Raw genomic sequence first — 25,569 nt, 5'->3', positions numbered from 1 at the left:
AGAAAATAAAAAAATCGACTTAGAATTGCGGTGAAATCCAAGACCCCCTGTATGGGACCTTTTGGATTTCAGATTAGAAGATTGTGAATATTACAGAACCGTTTGAATTATCTTGATCGGTTTTCGTTTTCACTCGTGCTCCTTATCTCCGACTCTCCTGCTCTAAAGAAAGCGTATCGCCTGCAAACTAAAAAGATGAGAAAAAGAAATTACACACACTTCAGATAGTGACAATTTCAGCAACAAATACAACCACCACGCGCTGACAGCAGGAGAAAAACGATTTTTATTAATGTGCTGGACTGTTGCTACACAGCCCGCAAAACAAACAGCAAACAGCTGAGTGATCGTCTACAGAAGTGGGAGCAATAAAGTGCCACTGAGTAACTAAAGGGAAAGAAAGAGCATCAGTTATCATCAGCAAGACAAACTCCTCTGCAGAGGAAAAGCAGCGAGACGAATCACCTCAGGGCTGAATTTATTCGACATAAACAATTTCAGAACTCGAACACTGAGCTGAGAAATTCCGATGGAATCGTTTGTTGTTTTCACGCAACAACCACACTTTTTTGCGTGATTTGTTTTTTATTTCTGATGCAGAAACACCAACCTGTTACGATGAGTTATGTTTTCATATGTTTCTGTGAAGTTCTCCTGTAACTGTCACCGCTCTGACACTGCAGGAGTTCGGAGTTCCCTTCATGGAGACCAGCGCCAGGTCGGGTCTCAACGTCGAGCTGGCGTTCACTGCTGTGGCTCGGTGAGTATCATCCTGTCGGCAAGCATTGTTTGTTGGTCCAATCACGACATGTTTTGGAATTTAAATCCACTGAATATCTACATAAAGGTGAATATAATAAGACACTACTTTTCTATCATTAGGAAACATTAAAAAGTAGAGTTTCCACCCTGCTGTTGAATTCCTCTGCAAACCAACGTGGTTTCAGTCATACATAAAAAATGTTCCTCATCCAAATGAACGTTTGAACCAAATTTAAACCCTCGAGATGTTCTTGAGATATTGTGTTTGAAGAATAAATGAATGTCGAAGGTAATTTACGACCTAAACCCTCTTGACTCAGGGTTAAAGGTTATATAAATAAGATTTTGAACATTAATAAACCAGCCAACAACTATTTGGAGTAATGGCATCCTGAGCGGGTAATGACTTCGCACTTCCTCTGTTCTTTCCCTGCAAACGTTTCATCAACTTCGTGGGTTGACGGCAGGTTTACACGACAGCCTCTCTCGGTTGAAATGATGTGAAGGTTGCACCTAAACCACAAATCATCCAAACCCCCATCTAAATTCTTCAAATGTCGCTTCTTTTTTTATTTATTTTTTCGGCACCATGGTCTCAAACGTGCACTGAATTTCAGACAGGAGTTGGATCACGGTTGGCCTCCAAACTAGTTGTCAAAAAGTCCTGCGCTCATACATACACATAAAGTGAGCGCAGAGAAACATTCCTCCTGCAGCAGAGGAATATGAAAACAGTCCTCTAGTCTCAAACATTGGACACATGATTCTGCACAGCTAAGGTCAAACATCCAGGTAAAATGAGCTTTTGTTTTGCTTATGGTGGGGGACTCCTTTGTGTTAAGTCTCATCTTATCCTCTTCCTTTGTCTCAGGGAGCTGAAGCACAGGTCCCTGAAGGATCCCAGTGAGAAGTTCAAGCTGCAGGAGTACGTCAACCAGGAGATGAAGGGCACTGGGTGCTGCAGATCTTAAAGCCTGCTGCACTCTCTCTCTCTCTGTGTGTGTGTGTGTGTGTGTGTGTGTGTGTGTGTGTGTGTGTGTGTGTGTGTGTGTGTGTGTGTGTGTGTGTGTGTGTGTGTGTGTGTGTGTGTGTGTGTGTGTGTGTGTGTGTGTGTGTGTGTGTGTGTGTGTGTGTGTCACTCATCTTCATAAAGTGTGTGTTTATGAGATGAGGAGTCAGCTCCAGCGAGGTATTAACCTGTTTGATTCTCTACTGTCAAACCTCTCAGTTCTCACAGCGTCAGTCTGTTGTCCTGTCCTCCTCCATCTCGTATGTCTTGCATTATCTTTTGACCTCCCCAGACGTAGAATGTGACACCTTGCCAACATCTCTGCATCAACACGTGTAGTGATTTTATTGTGAAGGGGATTTAATTAAACTTTTTGCGGAGACAAGGAAAATGTATTTTAAAGCCTTTTTATTTTTTCTCGCATCAACTCTTCTTGTTCCATGAACGGATGAATATCCATATAACAGATGTCTAGTGATTTGTCTTCTGCCCATAGGTTCAGTGTTCACATCTGGATTTTAAGCTCCGTGGAGCCAGGTTTAGCTCACCAGCATAAACTCAGTCTAAGTATTTCCATGATTCAGCTGTGGATATCCAGGATTATGTATAACTTCAACAGAATATAAGCAAATCAATGTTTTTGTATTCAAAAGATACTGAGTATAGCATCATTGGCTTGTTTTAGTAGATATAGATTCGTGCTAAATGCAAATATTAAAAAGTAGTTCGAGCGGATCCACAGAAACATGACAGTGCATGGGTTACACGACCTACAACAGTTTTCATTATCGTAGTATTTTCTATGATAGAGGATCAGTTCCGAGTCGTGGCAAGCTCTAATTCAACCGTTCTTCTTGATAATGCAATGTTTTATTTTGGAAATGTTCTAAAACAGATGGTCAAACACCTTATGTGTAAATACTTATCACATTTATTTCTGCACGTTAGAAAAAAAGTAGATAGGAAAGTAGCACTTTAGGTGAATAACGGGCGTGAGTGGGTTTTGGGAATAAAGACCTGGAGCCTGTTGACAGTGTTGCCTGAAGTATTGTATATGAAACATGTATAATTCAGTTTTTATTTCAATGTTTTAGTTGTAGCCGGTGGAAATGTTACTAGACTGCTTTAATAATTCCTGCTTTAGTTTTGCATTCATTCATATACACAGATTAAATATAGTGCCACAGTCTTTTCAAAACATTATTTGATCCTTATCTATTAACAGTATTTATCCAATTCATAAAGAATCGTAAGCCTCTTTTTAACAGAAAGTTGATTTAGTAGATTTCACCTTAGTCATAAAATTTAAATATACAGTATTTACTTAACATGGTTTTACTACTTTTCAATGTGCAGCTTCTTTCTTGTAACTGAAAATAAACACAATAAAAACGGGTTATGTGGCTTCGAGCCTTTTTAATCATGAGCATATTTCAGATTCACTGACACAAATCCTCCTCTTGCATTTGAATGAATGGATCGCTGCTCAAAAACATCTTCAGGCCTTTCTTTTCAGTCATTGTATAAAATATATTTAACACACACACCTGGTTTACATCACAGAGTTCTTTTGCATGTACAGAGTGTGGTGGCTGTGGGTTAAATCACAAGTTTGAAATTCCTTTGTCTCCCTCTAGTGGATAAATATCCTTGACATGAAATAATCTTAATTTGTTGGTGTTACAAAAAAAGGAATGGGAATTCAAGCCAAATAAACCATATACCATACATTTACATGCAGCTGTTGAATGTGTATTAAAAGTAAAAATGTTTAGTTGTACCTGCAATGCCTGGCATCATAACCTTGAAAGTTGCGGATAGTAAATTAGACAAACAAATAAATATAACTGAATAAATATTATACTCCTACATGGAAATAAACATGAGTAATAGTATTATTTCTTCTTACTGACATATTTCGTTCCTGTGTCCAATTGTTTTAAGTCGGCCTATAACTGACCTGAATGGCACAGTTCGTACACTTGGTTGAAATTCAAGACAATGACTCGTGCTATTATTACATGACTGGAAAACACCACATTTAAATCTCTTCCAAGTCTGAGCAGCAACAGTTTTCACTCCTACACAAAAGGCAAACATACATTTACACATGCATCAGTTATGACACATTCAGGTCAGGGTGACTGTCCCCTTTCAAGTGTGTGACTTACATGTAATGACAAATGAGATTTAGGCCAATTCCGCTCAGATTCAGACTCACTAAGAAATGGGTCGAACGTAAGAGAAACGAAGCAGGACGACGCGTTTGAGTAAAAGCCGTAATTGTGGGAATGATAATCGCACTGTCACCCTTAATTTTATAAGACCCATTAAGAGATGTCAAGTACAAATATCTCTCTCAGGCCCTTTTCTTCTTCAGGCTCCACTTCGTGCTCCTCATCCTGCACCAAAAGATCCTCAGACACTACAAGAGTCATGGTTTGTGTTTAAAATAGGCCTCAACTGCAGAGAGAAGATAAAAACAGTCAGCAACTCGGAGACAAAAACCCTAAATGACGACTTATCTTTGTTGTTTTTTTTTACATTTTACCTGCATACTCCTGAGGCAGCATTGGTCTGTTGATAACCGTTTGAAATTCAACCAGCCAGTCTTTCTGATTCTCTTCAGTCTCGCACGTAAAGAGGAAATTCCTCTCCGGGGTCACGATGGTGATTCCAAACTGCCAGTGGTAGCCCTGAGTGTTGGCAGGGAGCTCAGGCAGCAGACTGTAGCCGTTCTCCTTACTGCCAACGAACACCTCGCCTCGTGCATAAGCATCCTGAGAGCAGAGGGACAAACTCAGTCTAACTGATTTAAACACAAAATGAAAAAAGAATACAAACACATATCACATATTTCATTGTTTTGATATGTTGTTCACCACAGACCAAATGTTACTGAGTGCACTGTACTGGTGCATGTTTTTGAGTTTTGGGGCATTAGGCTGTTTCTAAAAAATAAAATGTAACGGTCACAGTGTGCAACTGCAGTAGTTTCAGATACCAGTGGAACTTTGAAGTACATGAGCCTCCTGTCGTCCAGAGTGAACCACCTCTTCTTGAAGCCCTCCGTGTGCTGTGGGACAGACACAGAGCTACAAATGAAAAGGTTCCTTCGGCTTGCATGCTTCACCGCAGATATCATGGGTTCTACACATTTCTCTGTTGTGGTAGACCTCACCTTTGGACCAGTCTTCTCCATGTAACCCTCCCTTATGTAGTTCCTGGTTAGCTTCGGCAACAACTGGAGAAACACCAAGCAAATACCTCACTGATTAAACTCTGTGAATTTTAACAGCGTGTATGCTTATCTGAGAAGTTGTGACCACACAGCTTAAGAAAAGTCTTGACTTAGATTCATATTTTATTTATTCAATTTATACAGAAATTAAGTTAATAAACGCTTGGTATGTTTTTTTGATTGCACAATGTAATCCCCAAGCTTTTTGAAACTCATAAACTATTCAAACCACTCGAAGTTGGTGTCCTCAGTGGCAGCTATATACCCTGTGTGTATGTGCCTGTATTGGTGGAAGTGCATATACTCACCACAGACAGGGGAGCCACAGGAAAAGCCACCTGCAGGTAGTGAAACCTGGCTGCTCGGATGGCGTTGAACCAGTCCACCATTTCCTTCGAGACAGAACATCAGGAAGGGCAGTTAAACCCATGTCCTCTCAGTTTTATTTATCATAAGACATTTATCAGTCTCTAATGATCACTTATCATAGGAATCAAGTTGTGTAGGTGATGACTTTTCTACAAATACAACACACGTCAACACAAACAGATTTGTAATGACAAACCATTTCCACCAGATGGACACACACACACACACACACACACACACACACACATGCTTTTCCTAGACCCACCCCTGCTCTTTATTTCCAGTCTAAACCTCCCCACAGACATTCAGTACCACTCACCTTTCCATCCTCGTGGTAAACAAACACATTCCTGGTGCTGTTGTCCTTCAGATAGGTTATCTGCAGGCCATGAGCTGTGCCGATTTTAGTCGGCTGGAACGTGGCATTCACTGTATTTATCTTCATTATCGCTTTGGGCTCTCTGGCCTGCAACAAGGAAATACATTTTTTTTTATTTAAGAGAGAAGATAGTCAACGACAAAGTCTTATCTCTTTATGTCCTGAAAATGATCTACATTGAAAAAGATCAATAATGTGGTAAATCAAAAAGATGTTGAAAATACCCTGATTGTGGTCTATGCAGGCAATAAGATCCAATCATGGTGCTTTCAGATAGTAAAAAGCACATTTGGAAAACGTGCAGATCTTGAAATTGTGTAAATAGAAAGATCTCCAAGAAAATCTGAACATTTTTTAGGTAGAATAACAGAATAAACTAGGGCTACGTTGTAGCACTAACGGGCCCGAGTACACGCATTTTGAAGCCTGTTGCGGTCAGTGGAGAGAGCGATCAATGACCAAGCGCACGTCTCCGCGTTGCATGCGTTTTGCGCACTGCGGCAAGGACAAACGCTTCACTTCCTGCGTCCGTCACACGATGTCGATCCTTGCCTGCTAATTGCTCATTACGATCCACGCTATCAATTGCACATCACACTGTGAAAATGTTATGTAAATCGAATGATAGTTGTAAAACAAAGCTTACTTCCTGTTGCCAGACTAATACATCTGTTCAAGTAGGGGCTCTGATGTAGCGTGAGCAATTTTGTGTCAATTGGACAATGTTACAACAACATAATTATCACACTGATCAGTAGGTGGCGCTATGACCCTGCACTAATATTAATATATGGAGTGTCCATCTGTCCATCTGAAAAAAAAAAAATACGGACAGACAGACGGACGAAAAAAAAAATTTGAAATTAAATTGAAATTAAAAAAATTAAATAAAATCCGTCCGTCTGTCCGTCCAAAAAAAATAAAAAAATACGGACAGACAGACGGATGAAAGTAACTAAAAGTACAAAGGTAACTAAAAAGTAACTAAAAGTACAAAAGTAACTAAAAAGTAACTAAAAGTACAAAAGTAACTAAAAAGTAACTAAAAGTACAAAAGTAACTAAAAAGTAACTAAAAGTACAAAAGTAACTAAAAGTACAAAAGTAACTAAAAAGTAACTAAAAGTACAAAAGTAACTAAAAAGTAACTAAAAGTACAAAAGTAACTAAAAAGTAACTAAAAGTACAAAAGTAACTAAAAGTACAAAAGTAACTAAAAAGTAACTAAAAGTACAAAAGTAATTAAAACGTAACTAAAAGTACGAAAGTAACTAAAAAGTAACTAAAAGTACAAAAGTAACTAAAAAGTAACTAAAAGTAACTAAAAGTACAAAAGTAACTAAAAAGTAACTAAAAGTACAAAAGTAACTAAAAGTACAAAAGTAACTAAAAAGTAACTAAAAGTACGAAAGTAACTAAAAAGTAACTAAAAGTACAAAAGTAACTAAAAAGTAACTAAAAGTACAAAAGTAACTAAAAGTACAAAAGTAACTAAAAGTACAAAAGTAACTAAAAAGTAACTAAAAGTACAAAGGTAACTAAAAAGTAACTAAAAGTACGAAAGTAACTAAAAAGTAACTAAAAGTACAAAAGTAACTAAAAGTACAAAAGTAACTAAAAAGTAACTAAAAGTACAAAAGTAACTAAAAAGTAACTAAAAGTACAAAAGTAACTAAAAAGTAACTAAAAGTACGAAAGTAACTAAAAAGTAACTAAAAGTACAAAAGTAACTAAAAGTACAAAAGTAACTAAAAAGTAACTAAAAGTACAAAAGTAATTAAAACGTAACTAAAAGTACGAAAGTAACTAAAAAGTAACTAAAAGTACAAAAGTAACTAAAAAGTAACTAAAAGTAACTAAAAGTACAAAAGTAACTAAAAAGTAACTAAAAGTACAAAAGTAACTAAAAGTACAAAAGTAACTAAAAAGTAACTAAAAGTACGAAAGTAACTAAAAAGTAACTAAAAGTACAAAAGTAACTAAAAAGTAACTAAAAGTACAAAAGTAACTAAAAGTACAAAAGTAACTAAAAGTACAAAAGTAACTAAAAAGTAACTAAAAGTACAAAGGTAACTAAAAAGTAACTAAAAGTACGAAAGTAACTAAAAAGTAACTAAAAGTACAAAAGTAACTAAAAGTACAAAAGTAACTAAAAAGTAACTAAAAGTACAAAAGTAACTAAAAAGTAACTAAAAGTACAAAAGTAACTAAAAGTACAAAAGTAACTAAACAGTAACTAAAAGTACAAAAGTAACTAAAAAGTAACTAAAAGTACGAAAGTAACTAAAAGTACGAAAGTAACTAAAAGTACGAAAGTAACGAAAGTAACGAAAAGTAACTAAAGTAACGAAAAGTAACTAAAAGTACGAAAGTAACGAAAAGTAACAAAGTAACGAAAAGTACGAAAGTAACGAAAAGTTACGAAAAGTAACAAAAAGTAACGAAAAGTAACGCAAAGTAACGACAAGTAACTAACAGTAACTAACAGTAACGAAAAGTAACGAAAAGTAACGAAAAGTAACTAAAAGTAACGAAAAGTATTTTGGGGTTTTGAATTCCCTGCAAACTTTGGTAACAATTTGAGCATGTCTAGGCCCTGAAAAAGCCCAAAAGGGAAATACAAATCCTTCGAAATACAATAGGGCCTCCCACCGGAGGTGCTCGGGCCCTAATAAAGTGAGATCAGTACTTCAGCTTCAGAGGAGAAACGGAGAGAGAACACTCACATCGTGCTTGTTGAAGTACTTCAGAACACCCTCCCGTTCGGACAGGATGAATTTTCGGCTGAGGTACTGTCCATTGTCTCTGCCTCGTTTCCATAGGAACCCCTCTCTGTATCCTGAGGGTCCCATTCCATCGACATAGGATGAAAATATAGAGATGACACAGCAGACATTTAGAAAAATCTTTAATAAAATACCTTAAAATCTAAGACAAACATGCATTTTTGGAAATAAAATCACAAATAATGAGAAGAGGAGAATAAAGCTATAATTATAATAATAATGATGATCATGTAGATAATATAGAGGTTCAAATGATTTGGGGCCATTTGGAGGCAGCAGAGAAATGTGGAAGCAGCACTGGCATATTACCACCTTATAAACTATGTGTGATATGGTGAACGGGTTAGAAAACAGTTGCTCATATACACATCCAGAAACATTGTCATTTATTTAGAGATGTATTTCTGGCCACTTGTTGGATTTAGGTCTCCACTTCTTTCACTGGTCACTGGACCATCTTTACCATTAGGTGCTGGGAAGGCGGCGTACATTGGCTTCATCAGAGCTTTTACCTCAGATGCTGTGTAGAGCTGCAGGGAGTTTTTCAAAGTAAAAGTGCTTCTTTAATGATATTATCAAGGAAGGCAACAACTTATTGCTGCATGTGGGTTGTTTATGCATTGGTTATTACAAACTCATCCAGTAAAAATCTATTTTTTACTTTACATTATGCATCACAGACTACTGAGGGATCTTTCACTTAGTAACCAGAAACTATGCTGTTGCTGGAAATCCCTGAAAGCCCCTGAAAGCCCCTACGTTACAAAGTCCTGTAACACGTGTGTGTGTGTGTGTGTGTGTGTGTGTGTGTGTGTGTGTGTGTGTGTGTGTGTGTGTGTGTGTGTGTGTGTGTGTGTGTGTGTGTGTAAGTGTAAGTGTATGTGCACACTTTTAGCTTATGTGGTCACTGCTCCAAGCAGCTCAGCATGGGTGGAAGGAAGTGCTTCTGCTTTTACTACACATCAATAATTCACCTCCTTCTGATGAGCTTCCTCTGCGAGTGTGAACATCACTGAAGCAAACTCTGTGTCTTACGCACATATACACAGTATATCAAATCATTTTTTTAACAAGGACCAGCACAGCACCTTCATTTTCATGACTTGTAGTTTTTCTAACAATCCGCAGAGTCTGTCTCTCTTTCTCACAGACACACACACACACACACACACACACACACACACACACACACACACACACACACACACACACACACACACACCCCTTGTTGGCCTGATCCTGACACCAGCTTCTCTGCACATATTCAGCGAGAGCCAACACAAACAGCCTTGCAGAAAGAAGTGCACTGTCATTGCCCTTGACACACACTTGCATACTCACACCGACTACATTGTAGTCATGATCTGAACGTTTCTTCTGAACGGAGCCTAATTTTAAACATAGTTCCTTAGCTTTCATCATTCCAGCAAGACTGTGACACTGCAATATCCACGAATAACAACTGCTGCAAGAAAACGTAGAGCATCAAGATACTTTTTCATAGTTTTTATGGTTTCCTGGGGTGATTTTTGCCTTGTTACATTTCTCGTTCCGTTTCGTTCAGCTGTGATCTCAGTTCCACAATTGTAATAGTGGTGTTACTCTCGAAAAGGTAAATAGATAAGAAACAAACCTTGGTGCTTCCGGTAAAAACAGCACTTGTTTCCATGGGATAACATGCAAATCCGCAAATACACGTAGAAACATCTGATAAACCACCTCCCCTGCATGTAACTGAACAAGATAAGGAACTCAATAGAAACTGTCTCTGTCAGATGCTGATATAATATCAAGCTTTAAGTGCAATGCCATAAAAAGCAGAGAATAGAGAACATTTGAGAAGAACAAATGCCAGATCTTTTTATCTGAATTACCACTTTCCTCAGGAAAATGGACCTGAAATTGGACAATTTAACTGTTTGCTTGTCCACCTGCAGTTTACAGATTCTATGTACTGTATAAAGTTATCATGGTGTGGTGTGGGCCACAGGCAGCAGTACTGGCTTTATCAATTATTTATGAGTGGGAATGTTTTGTTTAACCACCCGGAGGAGGGGGTCAGACTGTCCACACATCGGCACACAGCAGAGGAGAAGAGTCATTCCCTGTAACTACAGGCTGTAAAGTATTTGCAAACACACGGGAGAGCAAAGTCAGTTTCAGACCACAGCATTTGTCTTCCTTCCGATCGCTGCTGGGGTTTTCCTGCTTTTCTTATGAGCAATGTTATATAGAATATTTGTACACAAGAGACACCATTCTTCCTCCATGGCAGAGGCACCCACAAGCTCCTCGGCCCAGCACAACACAAGAGGCCTTTGACGGAGAGGGAGGGAGATGGAGGACGAGCTCGACAGTCATGAGACTCTGATAATAGAGCTTTATCTTCTCTACCTTAAAGCGAGATAGTGCTCGTTTTACTTTTAGCATGTTGGTTTCATCTGTTTGCATGTTTTTGAAAACATTCAATACATTTAGTCTGCCAGAGAAGACACAAGAGATTTACTCTCTCTGATTTCCAGCCTTCGAAGTCAAATAGAAGTCAAATCAGTGTGTTTGAGAAATCCCAGGTGATATTTCAGCTCTTAAATGCAACGTAAAGGCGCTTCTTAATGTGCCTGATGAGGTCTTGACAACAATAACCAAGAATTTCTGTGAGTAAAAGGAAACTGTGCTGATTTCTAACCTTACAATCTATTTCCTCGTCTCCATGAATACTAATAAGTGAACCTGAGTGGCTCTAACAGTGTCGTCACTTTTCTTCACATGTATCAAGACACTCCCAATTATTGCTCTCACAAGAGAGAGGGGGAGAAATAACACAGTAGTGTCACAAACCAGGCTTTCTATTGGGTTTAACTGATTTCATTTTGCACAACTTCCTGTTTCCGGCTCAGATGTTACAGAGGGAAACAGACAATAAAAGCTGATAGAGAGCGTGGTCAGTGGCCATCATGTTTTATCAGCACAACATTGAGACGTTTCTGACAGCTTCACATTTCCTCTTTAACAGAGCTAAAGACTAGTAAGTGGCAATTAAACGATGAAATTCGCAAAACCAAATCTGTGATGAGGGACAAACGTAGTAATGATGTTAAATTTCATTTAATAATTGGTTTGAGTGTGTTATGGACACCTAAAAGGCAACTTTTTAATCATATCGGTCCACTTATAATAACATAGTGTTGTGTAATAAACTCTGAGAAGAAGTCAGCTTAGGCCAATTACAAAATTATTTCACACAGTCAACCGCAACAAAAGGGCGAGATATTTTGCCGTTAGGCAGAAACAAGGGTAGATGTACAGACGACAACTGTGGCAATGTGGAGCAGAAAGAAATGAGGACACACACACACCGCGGCAAAGTACATTTGTTCATCCCCTGGTGACCGGCCCTCGTTGTCTCTGCAGCTATCCCAGCAATAACAGCAGGCGTGCACTCTGACTGGCTGGATAACTGGGCTGGGCAATGGTGGTTATAATAGCAATGGTGCATACTGTGCAATCAGTTGCTTGGCATTACTCCCTTTGACAGGATCATGCCATTACCAGACCAAACAGCACATTCTACAACACACACTGAACCCCAGCAGATACCAATGCAGCTGTTTTTCACAGGATCGACTAACTGGTCAAACTCGAGGAGGAACTTCGGATACTCACGCAATCACAAAATGCTCCATATCTTTGGAGGAATTGTCTTTCATAGATGATTAATGAATAATTGTCAACAACAGTGCAGCTTGTGGGACTGAAATTAAGACTGTAGGATGTTGTTTACAGACACATTAAAAGTATTGTTTGAGTTTAGTGTAGTTTACTTTGTAGATTGACTATTGGCTGAGAAGATAAATATCAGTCTCCTTTTATGTTAAAGCTGAAGTTTGTTAGCATAGCTTAGCATAAAGACTGGAAGCAGATGAATACTGCTAACCTCCTCTGTTTAAGACGCAGATATCCCTTCCAACACATCGAAACTCTAACTTGATGCTCATTAACTTGGAGAATCTGAATTTGTTTTGAAATGTAATGAAAACATTTTTAGGTTTTAAATGTAGTTTAATGCTCGAAATATGTTTTTCCTTTTTTGCAAGGCAGCAAAGTGAGACGTGAGTGGCCTCCTCACCCTCTTTCACTCATTACCTCGGATGTGATCGGCTGTTTTGAGAATGTGGACAATGATAATTGGATGAGGCTGTTTTCCTGCTGAGTATTCAGTCAATGCTGAACAGAAGGTGCTGTGCAAGACACAGACAATTACTTGTTTTCCAGAGTAAGCCAGAAGTATTGTGTGTTCTGGTGCTTGACCGTGCAGACACGCATATATTCCTTACCTGCAGAGTAGGGCTCCTGCCTCTCCACACACAGGAACTCCTTCCTCTCGTACTTGGCTCGAATCCATTGTTCCCGGAGGAGCCTGCAGAACAGTTGGTGTTGGACACTTAAGAGTTTGATGATCACCTGCTTTTTGACAGAAGTCAAGCATCCGAGCTACATTTCATGCAAACTCTGAACAAAAAGCGATCACGTATTATTTGGCTTGATCTCTCTCGTCCTCCATCTTTGATTATTCTGATCATACAGTTCATGCTCCTCTTTTATATCTCATATCTATCTTTATCATCTTTATTTCTCCAGACTTTTCACATAATATTCATAGCATCTTCACAATGTTTTTCGAACTAAGATAACTCGTTTCAACATGTTTAATTTGCATCACTCTCTAATGACGTAGCTTTGTTCAGGTCCCAGCCCTTCATGGATTTGTCTTTTTCTCTCTAAAAATAATTGATCAACACAGTACAGGTCTGTTTTAAGAAAAACTTCACAGTTGCATGTTGTTAATTATATCACAAGAGAGTTCAGGAGAAACCATCCTACTGAACTGTTCCCTCCTGCATGTTAGAACTACAGGAACTTGGCATTCGTATCATGGAGGAGTTTCTACATGCCAGCAGAGGTACCTAACCTCCCCATCTCCCCATTTGTGGAACAAAATAACCACAATACATTGACTGAGGTTTGAAATGTTGCTGACACTGCAAAACTTCAGGGCTGATACTGAGAGTCGTAACATTTTTTTATGTAGAAATTAACAAATTGGGAATTAAGTCCTGTAGCACAAACAACATGAACTACTTTTATCCATTTGAACCTTCATGTTGGTGTCATGTGTCTTTCAAAGATAAAAGTTTCTGTAGTATCCACCTGAGCAGCAGATGTTTACTCATCCATCTTTTAGAGGTGACCACCTGTAGAGAAGTGGAAGCGGCTCCTCAATCAGATATTTAAGGAGGGTGGAGGACCACATCACTTACATGCAGTCTTTGTGTTTGGGTTGGTAAAAGAAGGCAGGAACTATCTGCTCATATTTGGCCTTGGCAGCGTTGTTACCAGCAGAGTCCATGAACTGCAGAGGTGAGAGACAAACACATCAGATGTGCACTTAAGTCGCAAAATGGCTGGTGAGTCCATGAATGCACATTTGTCTGATGAGGGCGGGTTGCAAACTCACACAGAGAGAGAGAGAGAGAGAGAGAGAGAGAGAGAGAGAGAGAGAGAGAGAGAGAGAGAGAGAGAGAGAGAGAGAGAGAGATTTTGTCTTCACAGTACTACTTCCCTAACCTGATAGTTACCAAAAGAAAGGTACTTTCCTTCAGATTTTATGGATTTACATTATGGAAACTCACTTTTTGTCCCCAGAATATAACAGATGTAGGTCCGCACAACATTAGCAATACCTACCTGCCCTGTGTTTATAATCACAGGGCTGAGAAGCAGTGGATTACACATGCACACTCACAAATCAAGAAAGAAAAAGATTCAAGATTCAAGATTCAAAAGGGGGAAGCACAGAGAGAATGATGATAAAACACCACAAACCAATTTCCTTGCACCTATTCAGCATCAGCATGACATAAACCTGTGACTTTAGGTCTGAAAGTCACAGCATTCAGCAGCACAAACACATATTCAGAGATATTAGTTACATCTGCCAGCTGCTGGCTCATGGCTTTCAGGCCGTAGTGAATTGAGACTTGTCTCGTTCTTCCGCTGCAGTGACAGGCAGAGAGTGAATAAAATCCTTCAGACGTTATAGTTCTCACCTCCACCTCTGAGGAGCTCCAGGGATCCAGCAGGAGAGACTTCACCTTGCTGATCTGAGCAATGTTTCTATGGAGGCCTGAGCAGCTGTGACACACGAACACACCCAGGGTATAGGACGCCCACTCCGGGTCTGCAAAGCAACACACACACTTGTTTGTAGATGCATAAAACACATTGCAGATATTGCACTGGGGAAAAGATTTCCACGTGTCACATGCATGCTCATAAAGCATGCATGTGTAAAACAGTCTAATTCCTCAGAGTGATGATATCGTAGCTCAGCTCCACATATGATCAATATTTGGGTAAAAAGCGAGTGTTCAATATTAACCCTTTCAGACGCCTGCATTAATATATCTATTTTGTAAGTACATATATTCCATCTAGACAAATTCACAGGTCTATCATGTGTCTGTTAAATAATGTTTGCAATATGTTACCAAGTTATGCTTCAGCGCTTGTGATATTTCTCTGTTCTCTGCTCAGTGAAAGGTCTGAACATTAAAAGTTAAATCATTACTTTGAAGGGACACAAGTGTGGGAAAAGTGCAGCATAGCAAACATCGGTTCCCTAGATCAACAGAACAAGATACAGTAAACTAATCCATTTCAATTCAGGCCTGTCAAGAAAAACGGAAACGCAACGTGTGAAACGCTGCACACGCATGCACACACAGCTCTCAAGATCTCACGCTCAGAATCATTACGCTGATGCAAAGCGAGATTACAGCCGCCGTTGTGGTTACTTTGTGAGTGAGCCAGAGAACTAGGGCAGTGTGAAGCGGACTATCAGTGAGCTGCAGCCCTTTAACCGCTAATGACGACTGAAGGGAAACGGTCTCAGCTCAGAGCCAAAATAGCACAGTGAGAAAAAAAATACTTCCTTGTGCATAATCTCAAAGATGCACACAAGGATCTGTACGAAAGAGAAAAGCATGATGTGGTTAGACACTATTCTGTGTGTGTGTTATACATGATCCAGACAGACAGTCAGTTTGGAAGAGAATTTTAACAGGGTATGAACAAATCCTTCTGAGATCTGCATGATTAGATCTGAATAGAGCTGAAATGAATTTTACTGAGGTTCGATTGGATGCTCTTGTGTATTTATGTGGTCATCACATTTCACACTGGAGCTCAAATTAGTCAAAATATTTAATAATCAGTAAACTTGTGCCAAATAACAACAAACAAAATGTCAAGATCTTTCCCACCTCCACTCAGAGAGGACAAGCCTTATTTAACAAGCCACACCTGTTTGCATGTAAGTAACTGCAGATATGACAAGCAAACCAAGGTGTGAGCATGAGGGTACGTGTCCATGCTGAAGGAAATCAGCCAACAGTTCAATACACATTTGAACCCTGAATCTTTCCTGCAAGTTGAAATGAGAAACACGTACAGCTCAGCAAGGGTTTCTTATTTAAATGCTGGGTCGAAAGGGGGGTTACACATTAGTTAGACCACTCTCCTGTGTGAGGATTGTGTCAACTCTTATACTGTATATGTCATAACCCTGCTGAGACCACATCTGGACTATCTGAGGAGAGAAATCGAATCGCCTTGTGCCAGAGGCAGTTTACAGTTTATAACATCCCACAGTGGAAGACAAATGAATGTCCAGCGTCTGTTAACTCCCCATCCTCCAGCATACCTGCAGCTCCGCAGTCGGCACACTCTCCATTCCCAGGTTTCCCCAGAAGCTGATTCATTCGCCCTCTGTTATTTTCTGGATCCGAAGCCATGATGACACAGACTTTGCTCTTAAAAAAAAAAAAAAACTCCTCAGCGGCTGAAAACCTCAAACTCTCGTGGATCGAAAGTTAAAACATGAGACAGACTCAGTGGGCACAGTGCGCCGTGACGCGCCGGAACACCGTGGAGTGGAGGGTGGGCGTGTGAGCAGAGGGGCATGGTCAGTGTGATGTCGGTGCTCCAGTACCAGTCAGCATTTAACCCTGCTCTCCGTGGTGTTTGACCGGAGTGAGACACCCAGTGGAGGATCGCGCTCCCTACTCTCCAGACACCGAACACGCACACATGTAGTGCACACGCAAAAAACACAACAAGCCACAGAACGAACTCTGAAAAGACATTTGAGAATTTATACAATAGATAAATAAATAAAAAATATTGTATTGTTTTTTATTGTAGTATAATAAATCTGCCTGAAATATGACATCACACTGGTGTTTTCCAGTTGATAAGACCTGTGGGCAAGTTAAAGGTGGGTGGAGTTGAGGAGGGATTTGTGTAACAGGGTGAAGGAGACGTCAATCAATCAAAGTCAGTACAGACCCCCACTCTAAATGAGCCAAAATGATTTAAATCACCTGTGAGTGCAACTTGAGATATGTGTTGTCTGCTTCAGGTGCCAAACAAATGACCCAACATTTAAAGAAATATTACAGCCACATGCAAAACAGCATGCTCGTACTAGATTTTCCTGAATAGAATTTCTATCTACTCAGTAAATGAGGCCTTTGGAAAACAATGACAGCTGCACCACTATACTGTACATTCTGTAAAAGCACTCACATTATTGTACATAATTCAAAATTTCCCTATTGGGACTATTAAAGGATTATCATATCTTTTCTTGTTTTATCTTATTCTAACCAGAGGTCTAATGGCTGATATTGATTGCCAATTTAAGTGTTTTTGTGGAACTATGAGAACACTGCTGTTTGTATCTGGATGTCCATTCAATAGAGCACATATATTACTGCCAAGGCCCAACAGTCCCTTTAATGTCAATCAAGCTGCAACACATTGCACACACAAAGATATTAGTTCCCTTAATGTGCCTGTTTTTTTTTTTTCTTGTGAGTGTCCATGAATTACTTCTTGGGAAAACAGTAAAAATGTTGAATAATGCCCAATATGATCCAAATCAATCCATCCATCATCTATACCACTTATTCTAGAGGCTCGCAGCTGACATTAGGCGAGATGATCCAGATCTGCACCACAATTAAATGTGTTCTTCCCTGTCATGTTTCGTGGAAATCCATTCAGTTGTTTCTGTGTAATCTTGCTTAAAAACAAACTAACAAACCAACCAATGAACAAAAGGACAGTGATGACAACATAACCTCCTTCGCAGTTGTAACAATTGCAGACACATTAAATGTTTTTGTGTTCCCTAAAGACTGTAAAGCTGCGTTGAGCAACGCAAACACAAAGCCAAGAGAGTTGAGGCCGAATCTCCCCCTGGCTGTTACAAACTGAACTCACACACTGTACATGTTTCAGAACCTTTATTTGTCAAAATATCCAAAAAAATTCAGAACATGGTAAAAAGAAGAAACACTTTAAAAAGAGACCATACTAGGCCTGACACAACATTGTGCCAACTTTTCAGAATAAACACAAAACAAAAACAAAAAATCCACTTCCCACATGCAGGCAGATGTTTATATTGGCTACAAATCAAATGAACTTATTCTGGTAAGTCCACAATATCAGTCAAAGCAGGAGGGTGATCACTTGGAATCTGGAGGCAGGAAACCGGTCTATCTCGAGGAGTTAGAGCTGGAGCGGGAGCGGTGGCGCCTGCGACCAGGAGATCTGGAGCGAGAGCGGCGGCGTGCTGGGGACCGCCTCCTCGGTGAGCGGGACCTGCAAGAACACAGGAAGAAAACATTTGTGGTTTGAAAGCAAGAAGAACAAAATACAATGAATAAATACCACACATACACTGACTGAAAGAAATCACTCGTTAAATAAATTTCACGACATTGGGAGACTGACCTTCTCCTCATGCGTGGAGGGCTGCGACGCCACATAGGTGGTGGTGGGGGCATTCTGCGAGGGGGAGAGGGTCTACGAGGTGGAGGGCGGACTCGCTGAGTCAGCACGGCAGATGCGGAGATTTCCTGTCCGTCAATCTGACCTGTAGATTACAAAAGTCATCGAAATGAATACCCACAGTAATCTTGTGAGACAGAAGCACAGAAACAAACACTCCTGCCCACCTCCGTCCATGTGTTTCAGGGCCTTTTGGGTGTCCTCGGGGGTCTCAAACTCCACGTAGGCGCAGCCCCTGGACAAGTGTGGGTGGAGCCTATCCACTGGCATGTCAACCATTTTTATTTTCCCATAAGTGGAAAAGATCTCCTGGATGTGGTCCTGCGCAAAAAAAAGGTAGACGGATACGTATTACAAGTGTGGAAACAAACATCCTTGATTATCTGTGGAGGAATATTGACGAGGAAAATAATCCATAAAATGCTATGAAATTGACAGTTGAAAATTGGACAACGTTCATATTATTAAACCATAATCGCGCATATCAGAACTTTTTCTTTCCCTCACTTTCACTTACCAAGGTAATGCATTAACTTGAAATCATATTCAATCCTTTAGAAAACCTTGAAATAAAGAGTAGCAGCTTGAAAGCAGCCGTTATCACTTTTTTTTTTGCTTGGGTTGGAAATGTGTAACGATTTATTTTTTGCTGACCTTGGTGACATTCCTGGTCAGCCGGCCCAGGTGGAGTTTAGTTGGTTTGGGGCTCGGGCTTCTTTTCCTTCTTTCCTTATCATCGCCCCTCTTTTGTGTTTTGGACCTGCAGAATCACAAATCAAACACGGATTAACTTCACAGCAATTTAAAGGAACAATGTAGCAAATATTGCAAAAACTCTGTGCGGCTGCATTCGATGAAGTGATTTACTCTGAGCGTGAGCGGCGGCGGTTGTCGTGCCGTCTGCGGCTGGGGCTCGGGGAGCCAGAGGAGCTGGAAGACGAGGAGCGAGAGCTAGAGGAACCAGAGCGACTGGTACCAGATGAGCTGGACCCACTTGAGGAGCCTGAACTGGAACCAGAGCTGCTGCTTGATGCAGAGCTCGATCTGGTCATATTCAAAACATAGATAAACTTTAGTACAAAATATATAAAGTCAAGAACAATGTTTTCACAGACCTAGTTACAAATGTGTGTTTTAGAGAACAAACCTGTGGCTGCTACCACTCGATGCACTGCGTCGTTTCCTTACTTTGTCCCGTCCTCTCTCCTTGTCTCCTTCCTTTCTTTCACTCTTTTCTTTACCTCTGTCCTTAGTTTTCTCCTCATCTTTCCGCTTTGTGGGTGATGGTGCCCTGCAGTCAGAGAAAAAGTGTGAGTGAGATCCTATGAACGGTGAAGGATGTAGGGCTGCAACAGTCAATCATTTTCATTGTCAATAAATCTGTCAAGGCCATAAAATCTGAAAATATTGTCTTTGAGTTAATACTTGGTCAGAGCTACAGTACAAAAGCCAAAAATATTAAAACTACAATGATACAAAACAAGCAAATCCTCACTTTTAAGAAGATGTAACCCACAATAAACAACAACCGATTTTGGGATGATAAATAACTAAATAATTGATTGATAACCAAAATGTTTGGCCACTAAACTTCTGTGAATTGATATTACTTCGGGAACAAAACAAAGCAAAACGTTTCTCCTCCATCGCATGACCAGCTGTGTGCTCGTGTCAATAAATCGCATTTAAACCAAACGGGGATAGCGAATGGTCGAAGAAACTAAATGTAAACTTCTTGTCGTAGGTAAAAACAGAAAGTTACATCATTTAAACCACTGAAACGTCGCACGTATATTAACGTTACGACTAACAGCAGAAACGCGCCGCCATTGATTTCCATTCTAGACCAGAAGCAGGCTGCTTGGTCACCGTTTGTCGACAACCGCTCCTCTAATAAGATCTTCACGGTATTAGAAAAGGTGGCGCGTGTTTTCACTTTGTAATAATCTACATTATTCAAATAATATAAGCTTCATTTTGAGTATTTTAAAAGACTGAACTTACATTTCGTTCAAACGAGGGAATCCGCTTCAAACACCGTCGGCGCGTTAGTCGCTCGGTGATGACGAAAGAGCGGACGTGACGTCAGAACCTGAGCGCCCCACACAAGTGGTTTGTTTGTATTAGTTCTTATCGATAAAATAAAAGAGAAATGTGGCGTTTCTGCGCGTATAGTTGCGTCGTAGCTGCGCGAGGTCGACATGTATCGTCACGACACTTGAATTGTGTCGTGATTTAAACCTGAAAGGAAACAATAATCCACCGCAACCTCCTGACAACAAGGTAAACGCATCACTTTGTAGAGCGATCATAGTGTTAGCTGTTGATGTTAGCCAGCTCAGCTAACGTCCGTTACCTGACGTGGGGGGGGGGGGAACTATATATTTATATAGTGTGTATTAATGTGTAGCCAGGATATACCAATGTTAGCTAGTGGCGCCGAGCATTGTTTTGTTTGTTCCACTTTAAAGTAAAACTAGTTTCTAATACATTCACACTATAAAATATAATATCCGGTGGCAGATTTGGAGAAAAAAAACAGTAGAAATACATATTTTCATTTGTTGTTTCATTATATTTTTATATTTATCTTATATAATTTGTGTGTCTCATAAATACCATGTGAGCTTAATCAAACCATGTAAACAGCGAGCAGCTGTCTCACTAATGACATGTTTTCCCAATTCAATTCGAATTCACCACGTCCCAATTCAATGCGACATTTGAGTCTATGAGATTTGATTAAATAGGGATTTGATCAGTGGTATATCGTTTGGAATTTGCTTTTACATGACTGGTGTCAGGTAAATTGTATAATAGACGTCTAAACTTGATGTATTATTAATTCATTTATACATGACAACAAGTGCTCCCTCAGTGCAGAGCAGGGGATGTGGTGCAGAGATGGTACACTATAGGCAAACAAAACCAGTATATTAACCATCTATATATATTGTCAGTCTATTCCTTATATTTAGGGCCCGAGCACCTCCGGTGGGAGGCCCTATTGTATTTCGAAGGATTTGTATTTAGGGCCCGAGCACCTCCGGTGGGAGGCCCTATTGTATTTCGAAGGATTTGTATTTCCCTTTTGGGGCTTTTTCAGGGCCTAGACATGCTCAAATTGTTACCAAAGTTTGCAGGGAATTCAAAACCCCAAAAAGTAGTTGTATTCTGGAGTAATTTGAAATGGGCGTGGAAAAATGGACAGACAAACAAAAAAGGTCAGAGGTGCAATTGGAAAAAAGCAACAGGAAGCCCGCCATTTTGACTTTGATGTACTTGTCCCAGGGCTTTCATCAGATCAACTTCATATGGAGATGCGTGTCATCACAGCAAGATGGAGATGAAAACTACCTCAAAGATCGATTTTTCGTCACACGGTGTGACCATGGCGTGGCCTCAAAGTTTGATTACACGCCATCAAAAAACGAGGTTCTGTATCTCGGACATACATGGTCCAATCGAGTCCAAACTAAACATGTAAGACAAGACTCCCGGCCTGATGACATCTACACATAAATTATGACTTCAAATCACAGCGCCCCCTGGTGGAAACAGGAAATGTCTTGTTTTTTGCATGTCTTACACTTGGATGTATTCCTCCTGATCCACTGCCCACAGCCATGTCAAACTGTATCAAAAGGGTCTCAAGACATTGATAATGTAGGCATAAGATTACTGTGACTTTTCGTCAAACGCCATAATAGTGGCGTGGCATCAAAGTTCATCAACTCGCCGTGACACACGAAATTGCTGTAACTTCCGTGTTCATGGGTCTATCTCCCTCAAACTACATTTGTGTAACAACAGCCCCCCCCCCAGGAAGTGACATGTTTTATACTTTGATGAACTGCTCCTGGCTGCTTTACAATATAAAGCTCAAAAGAGCTCAGTCAAGTCATTGGACCATGGTCAGAATTGTGACATTTCCTCAAACCGTGTAAACATTGAGGTGCGGCGAAGGTTCATCCTTCGCCAAAGGAGACGATGTTGTCATAAGTCCAGTGTGCATTGTCCTATCACTGCCAAACTGATGTCTCATGATCAGAGACCAAGCCTGAACAGCTCTATGTGTCAATATTTCCTCAGTGTCATAGCGCCACCTACTGATTCGCCATGAAACAGGAAGTACTTTGCATTATCCAACCGGCTCCGAACTACTGACCTATGATCACAATCCTGACCTGAACACATCCATATATTAATATTAGTTCAGGGTCATAGTGCCACCTACGTTACTTTACGTTACTTTGTTACTTTTCGTACTTTTAGTTACTTTTCGTTACTTTAGTGACTTTTCGTTACTTTTAGTTACTTTCGTACTTTTAGTTACTTTTTAGTTACTTTCGTACTTTTAGTTACTTTTGTACTTTTAGTTACTTTTTAGTTACTTTCGTACTTTTAGTTACTTTTTAGTTACTTTCGTACGTATGATTCCCAGTTTTAGCTTTTAGCTTTCTCAGTCTCAAACATACAATAAGTATTGACAACGGTTTTTTTTGTTATCTCAATTGTCTAGAGATAAACAGCCTAACTCCCAGGGCTGTTCTCCTTTGAGTGACCATGGGCCGGCTGGATGACGCCGCCAAGCACAAAGTGGTGGAGCTGAGGAAAGCTGGTCTGAGTTTCCGTAAGATCAAAGCTGTGCTGGAGCTGGAGAACATCAAGGTGTCTGCCCAGGCCATCTACCTGTTCCTGAGGGAGTTCCAAGGGAGGCCCCCAGGGAGGGTCAGACCTGTGGAGGGTGGAAACAGCACAACAAATGTAGCACACATGCAAGCTCGAGCTGCGACGATGCAAGATAGCTGGAGTAACATTCATCTCCAAAACCTACTACGGGAGGCATCTCACCACGCTGGCTTCACAGCAGCTGCGGACTTTGCCAAACAAATTTCCACAAATCCACAGGCTTGTGGAAAGCCACCTGGGTACGGGGAGTCGAGCGGCGGCAGCAGGTCAGAACAGCAACGCGTGGGAGATAAGGAAGAAAATGACATCCAGATTGTTAGCGTCACCTCCCTTGCACAGAACAGCCAACAGAGAGGTCCCCAGTGCGCTGTAACACAGGCAGTGATGGGCGCTGTGTCTTCCACACCAACAAGCGCTGGAGCCTTCACGAGGAAGAGAGTCACATCTTCTCCAGCCACCAACGCAATTTTGGCAGCCCGAAAGAGGCTTTTGGATAAAGCGCTGTCACAAAAGATGAAGGTACCTACCTAAACATTCAAAGTTCCCTCATGTGTCAACAGCTTTTTTTAATTATTGTACAGTTGCAAAAAAGCTGTGTAATTTACCAAATACTATAACTATCAAATTGTCTTTTAAGCTGTTTTACCTCCGGGTAAAGTCTAACTTACATAAATTGTGTTTCAACAGTCATTCCACCAGGTGGCATCGTTGTTCAGAAGAGATCACCCAAGTGTCCAGGGGTCGAATATGAGTAGTGCAGTGCCTCAGCTGCCTGAAACATATGATCTGACCACTGAAAAGGTGAGAAAAGCATAACTGATCTCAGATCCGAAGTGTGTTCCAGCTCTTTAATAAAAGTAGACTGTCATTAATTTTGAGTCTTTTTGCTTCTACGCCTGTAGCTGGTTCCAGGTAGTACTGTATTCCAGCATAGATCTGTCATAGTGGATGTTTATACGTGAATAAGGGAGACTAACCAACTTAAGATTGCATTATAACTTTAGTAATTTCTTTTGCATGCTGAACAGACTGTTATGGAGGGTCAGTCTGGAGGAAGTGGTGCCCCCAAGCGTTTTCTGACACAGAGACCAGGTGTGTCTGTCCGTTCTCCTCTCCCTCCTCCTCGGGTTGGCATTCGTCTTCCTAATCGCCTGGGAGCACCTTTCACATCCTCAGCTCCCGGGGGTTCCATCATCCGCCTACAGACCACTGGTGGCCAAGGTGCTACTCATAGTGAGCAAAACCTACAGCAGGCAGCTCAGGACGCGGGGGGGAAAGGTGGTCTGCAGGATCAAATTCAGACTCTGGGTTCTGAGGTGCGCGGCCTGGGCCTGGCAGTGAAGATGCTCGTGGAGCAGCAGTGCCGCCTGGAGAGGGAGCAGGTGCAGCAGACCCACATTCAGAAGCAGATTCTCAGCACCCTGCAGAGCCTCGCCCCCAAACTGGGACAGTGTAGCAGTTCTCAACAGCAGCACAACAAAACCCCATCACCCTCTGCTTTGCCAACAGCTTCTGCATCTACCTCCTTCAGCCAAGACAATTTCAGCTTTGGTCGGGGCACGTACACACAGTGCAGCCAAACCCAGCCAAGCTACAACTCTTTAGAGAGTTTAGACAATGTAGAGGCCTTTAAACTGCCCGGACTGAGCCCCACAAGTATGAATGGGTTTCCGCCATGTAGCAATGCTGAGAACCTTCCACTTACTCACACCCCCACTCAAACGCAACCATATGCAGCCGCATACACACAGCAAACCAGTCAAAATCTCATGCCCCCCTACACACAATCCTACGCCCCTACATTCACCCAGTCACATTCTCAGAGTTTCAGAATATCAGAGAGCAAGTCATCTGATTTCCCAAGCAGCTGCTCAGCGAGGACCCTCCAGGACTGCAGCGTTTCCACGCAGCCGCTGGTGAACTCAAGTCACGCTGCACAAGATCAGCAGCTCAATATTATCAAATTGGAGGGGCCGTGAGGGGCCTCTGATTCAACAATGTTTTTGGACAATAAGGGCTTGGATTTGCTTTTTAAGTCACTTCAGTGTAGTAATTTAAGACACATGTTTTTACAATAAGCATAGTTGTAGCATTTTTCCATTTATTTATTATAAAGTACATTTTAAGAGAATACATACAGCAATAGAATGAGGGGATTACAATGCTTTAGGGAAAATGTGGACAGGATTTGTCTTTACCATGATTTTAGATCATTTAAAAATGATGTTCAGGCACTTTTTTGTAAAAAAAACCTTGTTTATTTTGTATTAACCTATTTTGTATCAGTTGGACTGACATGAACTGTTACTGTTCATACCTCTATGCTCGTTGATTGAAAAAAGAATAAAGAGCTGGTTACGATCACATAAATCATATTTCATTATATATTAATCATAGCTTTAATACATGTTATA

At 40.6% G+C, this 25,569-nt stretch overlaps 4 protein-coding genes and 1 long non-coding RNA gene across 7 annotated transcripts in view; 3 read left to right on the top strand and 2 right to left on the bottom strand.

Annotated features, from left to right (window-relative positions):
• Positions 1–3,163, top strand: part of LOC117765782 (ras-related protein Rab-26-like) — a 45,212-nt gene extending 42,049 nt beyond the window's left edge. Inside the window, exons 8-10 of one of the 2 annotated variants that reach the window (XM_034592273.1) lie at positions 684–760; positions 1,634–1,749; positions 1,862–3,163. In XM_034592273.1, the coding sequence (XP_034448164.1) occupies positions 684–760; positions 1,634–1,733 (177 nt within the window). In that variant the 3' untranslated portion in view covers positions 1,734–1,749; positions 1,862–3,163. Of the gene's footprint in view, positions 1–683; positions 761–1,633; positions 1,754–1,855 lie in introns of both variants that reach the window. The other variant, XM_034592274.1, reaches the window with a different exon arrangement.
• Positions 3,162–16,487, bottom strand: LOC117765780 (arf-GAP with dual PH domain-containing protein 1-like). The gene is made up of 11 exons (XM_034592271.1): positions 16,308–16,487; positions 14,653–14,783; positions 13,864–13,955; positions 12,880–12,962; positions 8,486–8,598; positions 5,701–5,847; positions 5,321–5,404; positions 4,953–5,015; positions 4,776–4,847; positions 4,323–4,551; positions 3,162–4,234 (listed from the first exon to the last, which is right to left on the bottom strand). Exons 1-11 carry the CDS (start codon positions 16,396–16,398, stop codon positions 4,206–4,208), a joined length of 1,134 nt encoding a protein of 377 aa, XP_034448162.1. The 5' UTR covers positions 16,399–16,487; the 3' UTR covers positions 3,162–4,205.
• LOC117765784 lies at positions 8,605–16,242 on the top strand. Its single transcript, XR_004614621.1, has 3 exons — positions 8,605–9,915; positions 14,566–14,568; positions 16,232–16,242. It is a non-coding gene; the product is annotated as an uncharacterized LOC117765784 (long non-coding RNA).
• Positions 16,488–17,896: 1,409 nt separating the features above from the next.
• On the bottom strand, positions 17,897–20,566 carry LOC117765781 (RNA-binding protein with serine-rich domain 1-like). Its single transcript, XM_034592272.1, has 7 exons — positions 20,468–20,566; positions 19,611–19,754; positions 19,331–19,507; positions 19,118–19,223; positions 18,631–18,784; positions 18,407–18,548; positions 17,897–18,274 (listed from the first exon to the last, which is right to left on the bottom strand). Coding segments are annotated over exons 1-7 (831 nt in total). The 5' UTR covers positions 20,470–20,566; the 3' UTR covers positions 17,897–18,168.
• LOC117765778 lies at positions 20,508–25,522 on the top strand. 2 transcript variants are annotated; one of them, XM_034592268.1, is made up of 4 exons: positions 20,508–20,746; positions 22,986–23,674; positions 23,843–23,956; positions 24,184–25,522. In XM_034592268.1, exons 2-4 carry the CDS (start codon positions 23,030–23,032, stop codon positions 25,132–25,134), a joined length of 1,710 nt encoding a protein of 569 aa, XP_034448159.1. In that variant the 5' UTR covers positions 20,508–20,746; positions 22,986–23,029; the 3' UTR covers positions 25,135–25,522. The 2 variants fall into 2 exon arrangements, with proteins under 2 accessions (XP_034448159.1, XP_034448160.1); XM_034592269.1 differs by having other exon boundaries at positions 20,541–20,746; positions 23,025–23,674; positions 24,184–25,511.
• Positions 25,523–25,569: the final 47 nt, after the last annotated feature.

The sequence above is a fragment of the Hippoglossus hippoglossus genome, chromosome 8 (assembly GCF_009819705.1).
Source record: "Hippoglossus hippoglossus isolate fHipHip1 chromosome 8, fHipHip1.pri, whole genome shotgun sequence".
Lineage (NCBI taxonomy): Eukaryota > Metazoa > Chordata > Actinopteri > Pleuronectiformes > Pleuronectidae > Hippoglossus > Hippoglossus hippoglossus.
This window is presented reverse-complemented; position numbering and strand designations above follow the sequence as displayed.

Coding starts and splice junctions, on each gene's coding strand:
- LOC117765780 (XM_034592271.1), bottom strand. CDS start 16,398: ATGGCTTCGGATCCAGAAAATAACAGAGGGCGAATGAATCAGCTTCTG. Junction 4,848..4,952: donor TGGAGAAGACTGGTCCAAAG/GTGAGGTCTACC, acceptor TCTGTCCCACAG/CACACGGAGGGCTTCAAGAA. Junction 4,235..4,322: donor GCTGCCTCAGGAGTATGCAG/GTAAAATGTAAA, acceptor TTCTCTCTGCAG/TTGAGGCCTATTTTAAACAC.
- LOC117765781 (XM_034592272.1), bottom strand. Junction 18,549..18,630: donor CCTGAAACACATGGACGGAG/GTGGGCAGGAGT, acceptor TGTAATCTACAG/GTCAGATTGACGGACAGGAA. Junction 18,275..18,406: donor CCTCCACGCATGAGGAGAAG/GTCAGTCTCCCA, acceptor GTGTTCTTGCAG/GTCCCGCTCACCGAGGAGGC.
- LOC117765778 (XM_034592268.1), top strand. CDS start 23,030: ATGGGCCGGCTGGATGACGCCGCCAAGCACAAAGTGGTGGAGCTGAGG. Junction 23,675..23,842: donor CGCTGTCACAAAAGATGAAG/GTACCTACCTAA, acceptor GTGTTTCAACAG/TCATTCCACCAGGTGGCATC. Junction 23,957..24,183: donor ATGATCTGACCACTGAAAAG/GTGAGAAAAGCA, acceptor CATGCTGAACAG/ACTGTTATGGAGGGTCAGTC.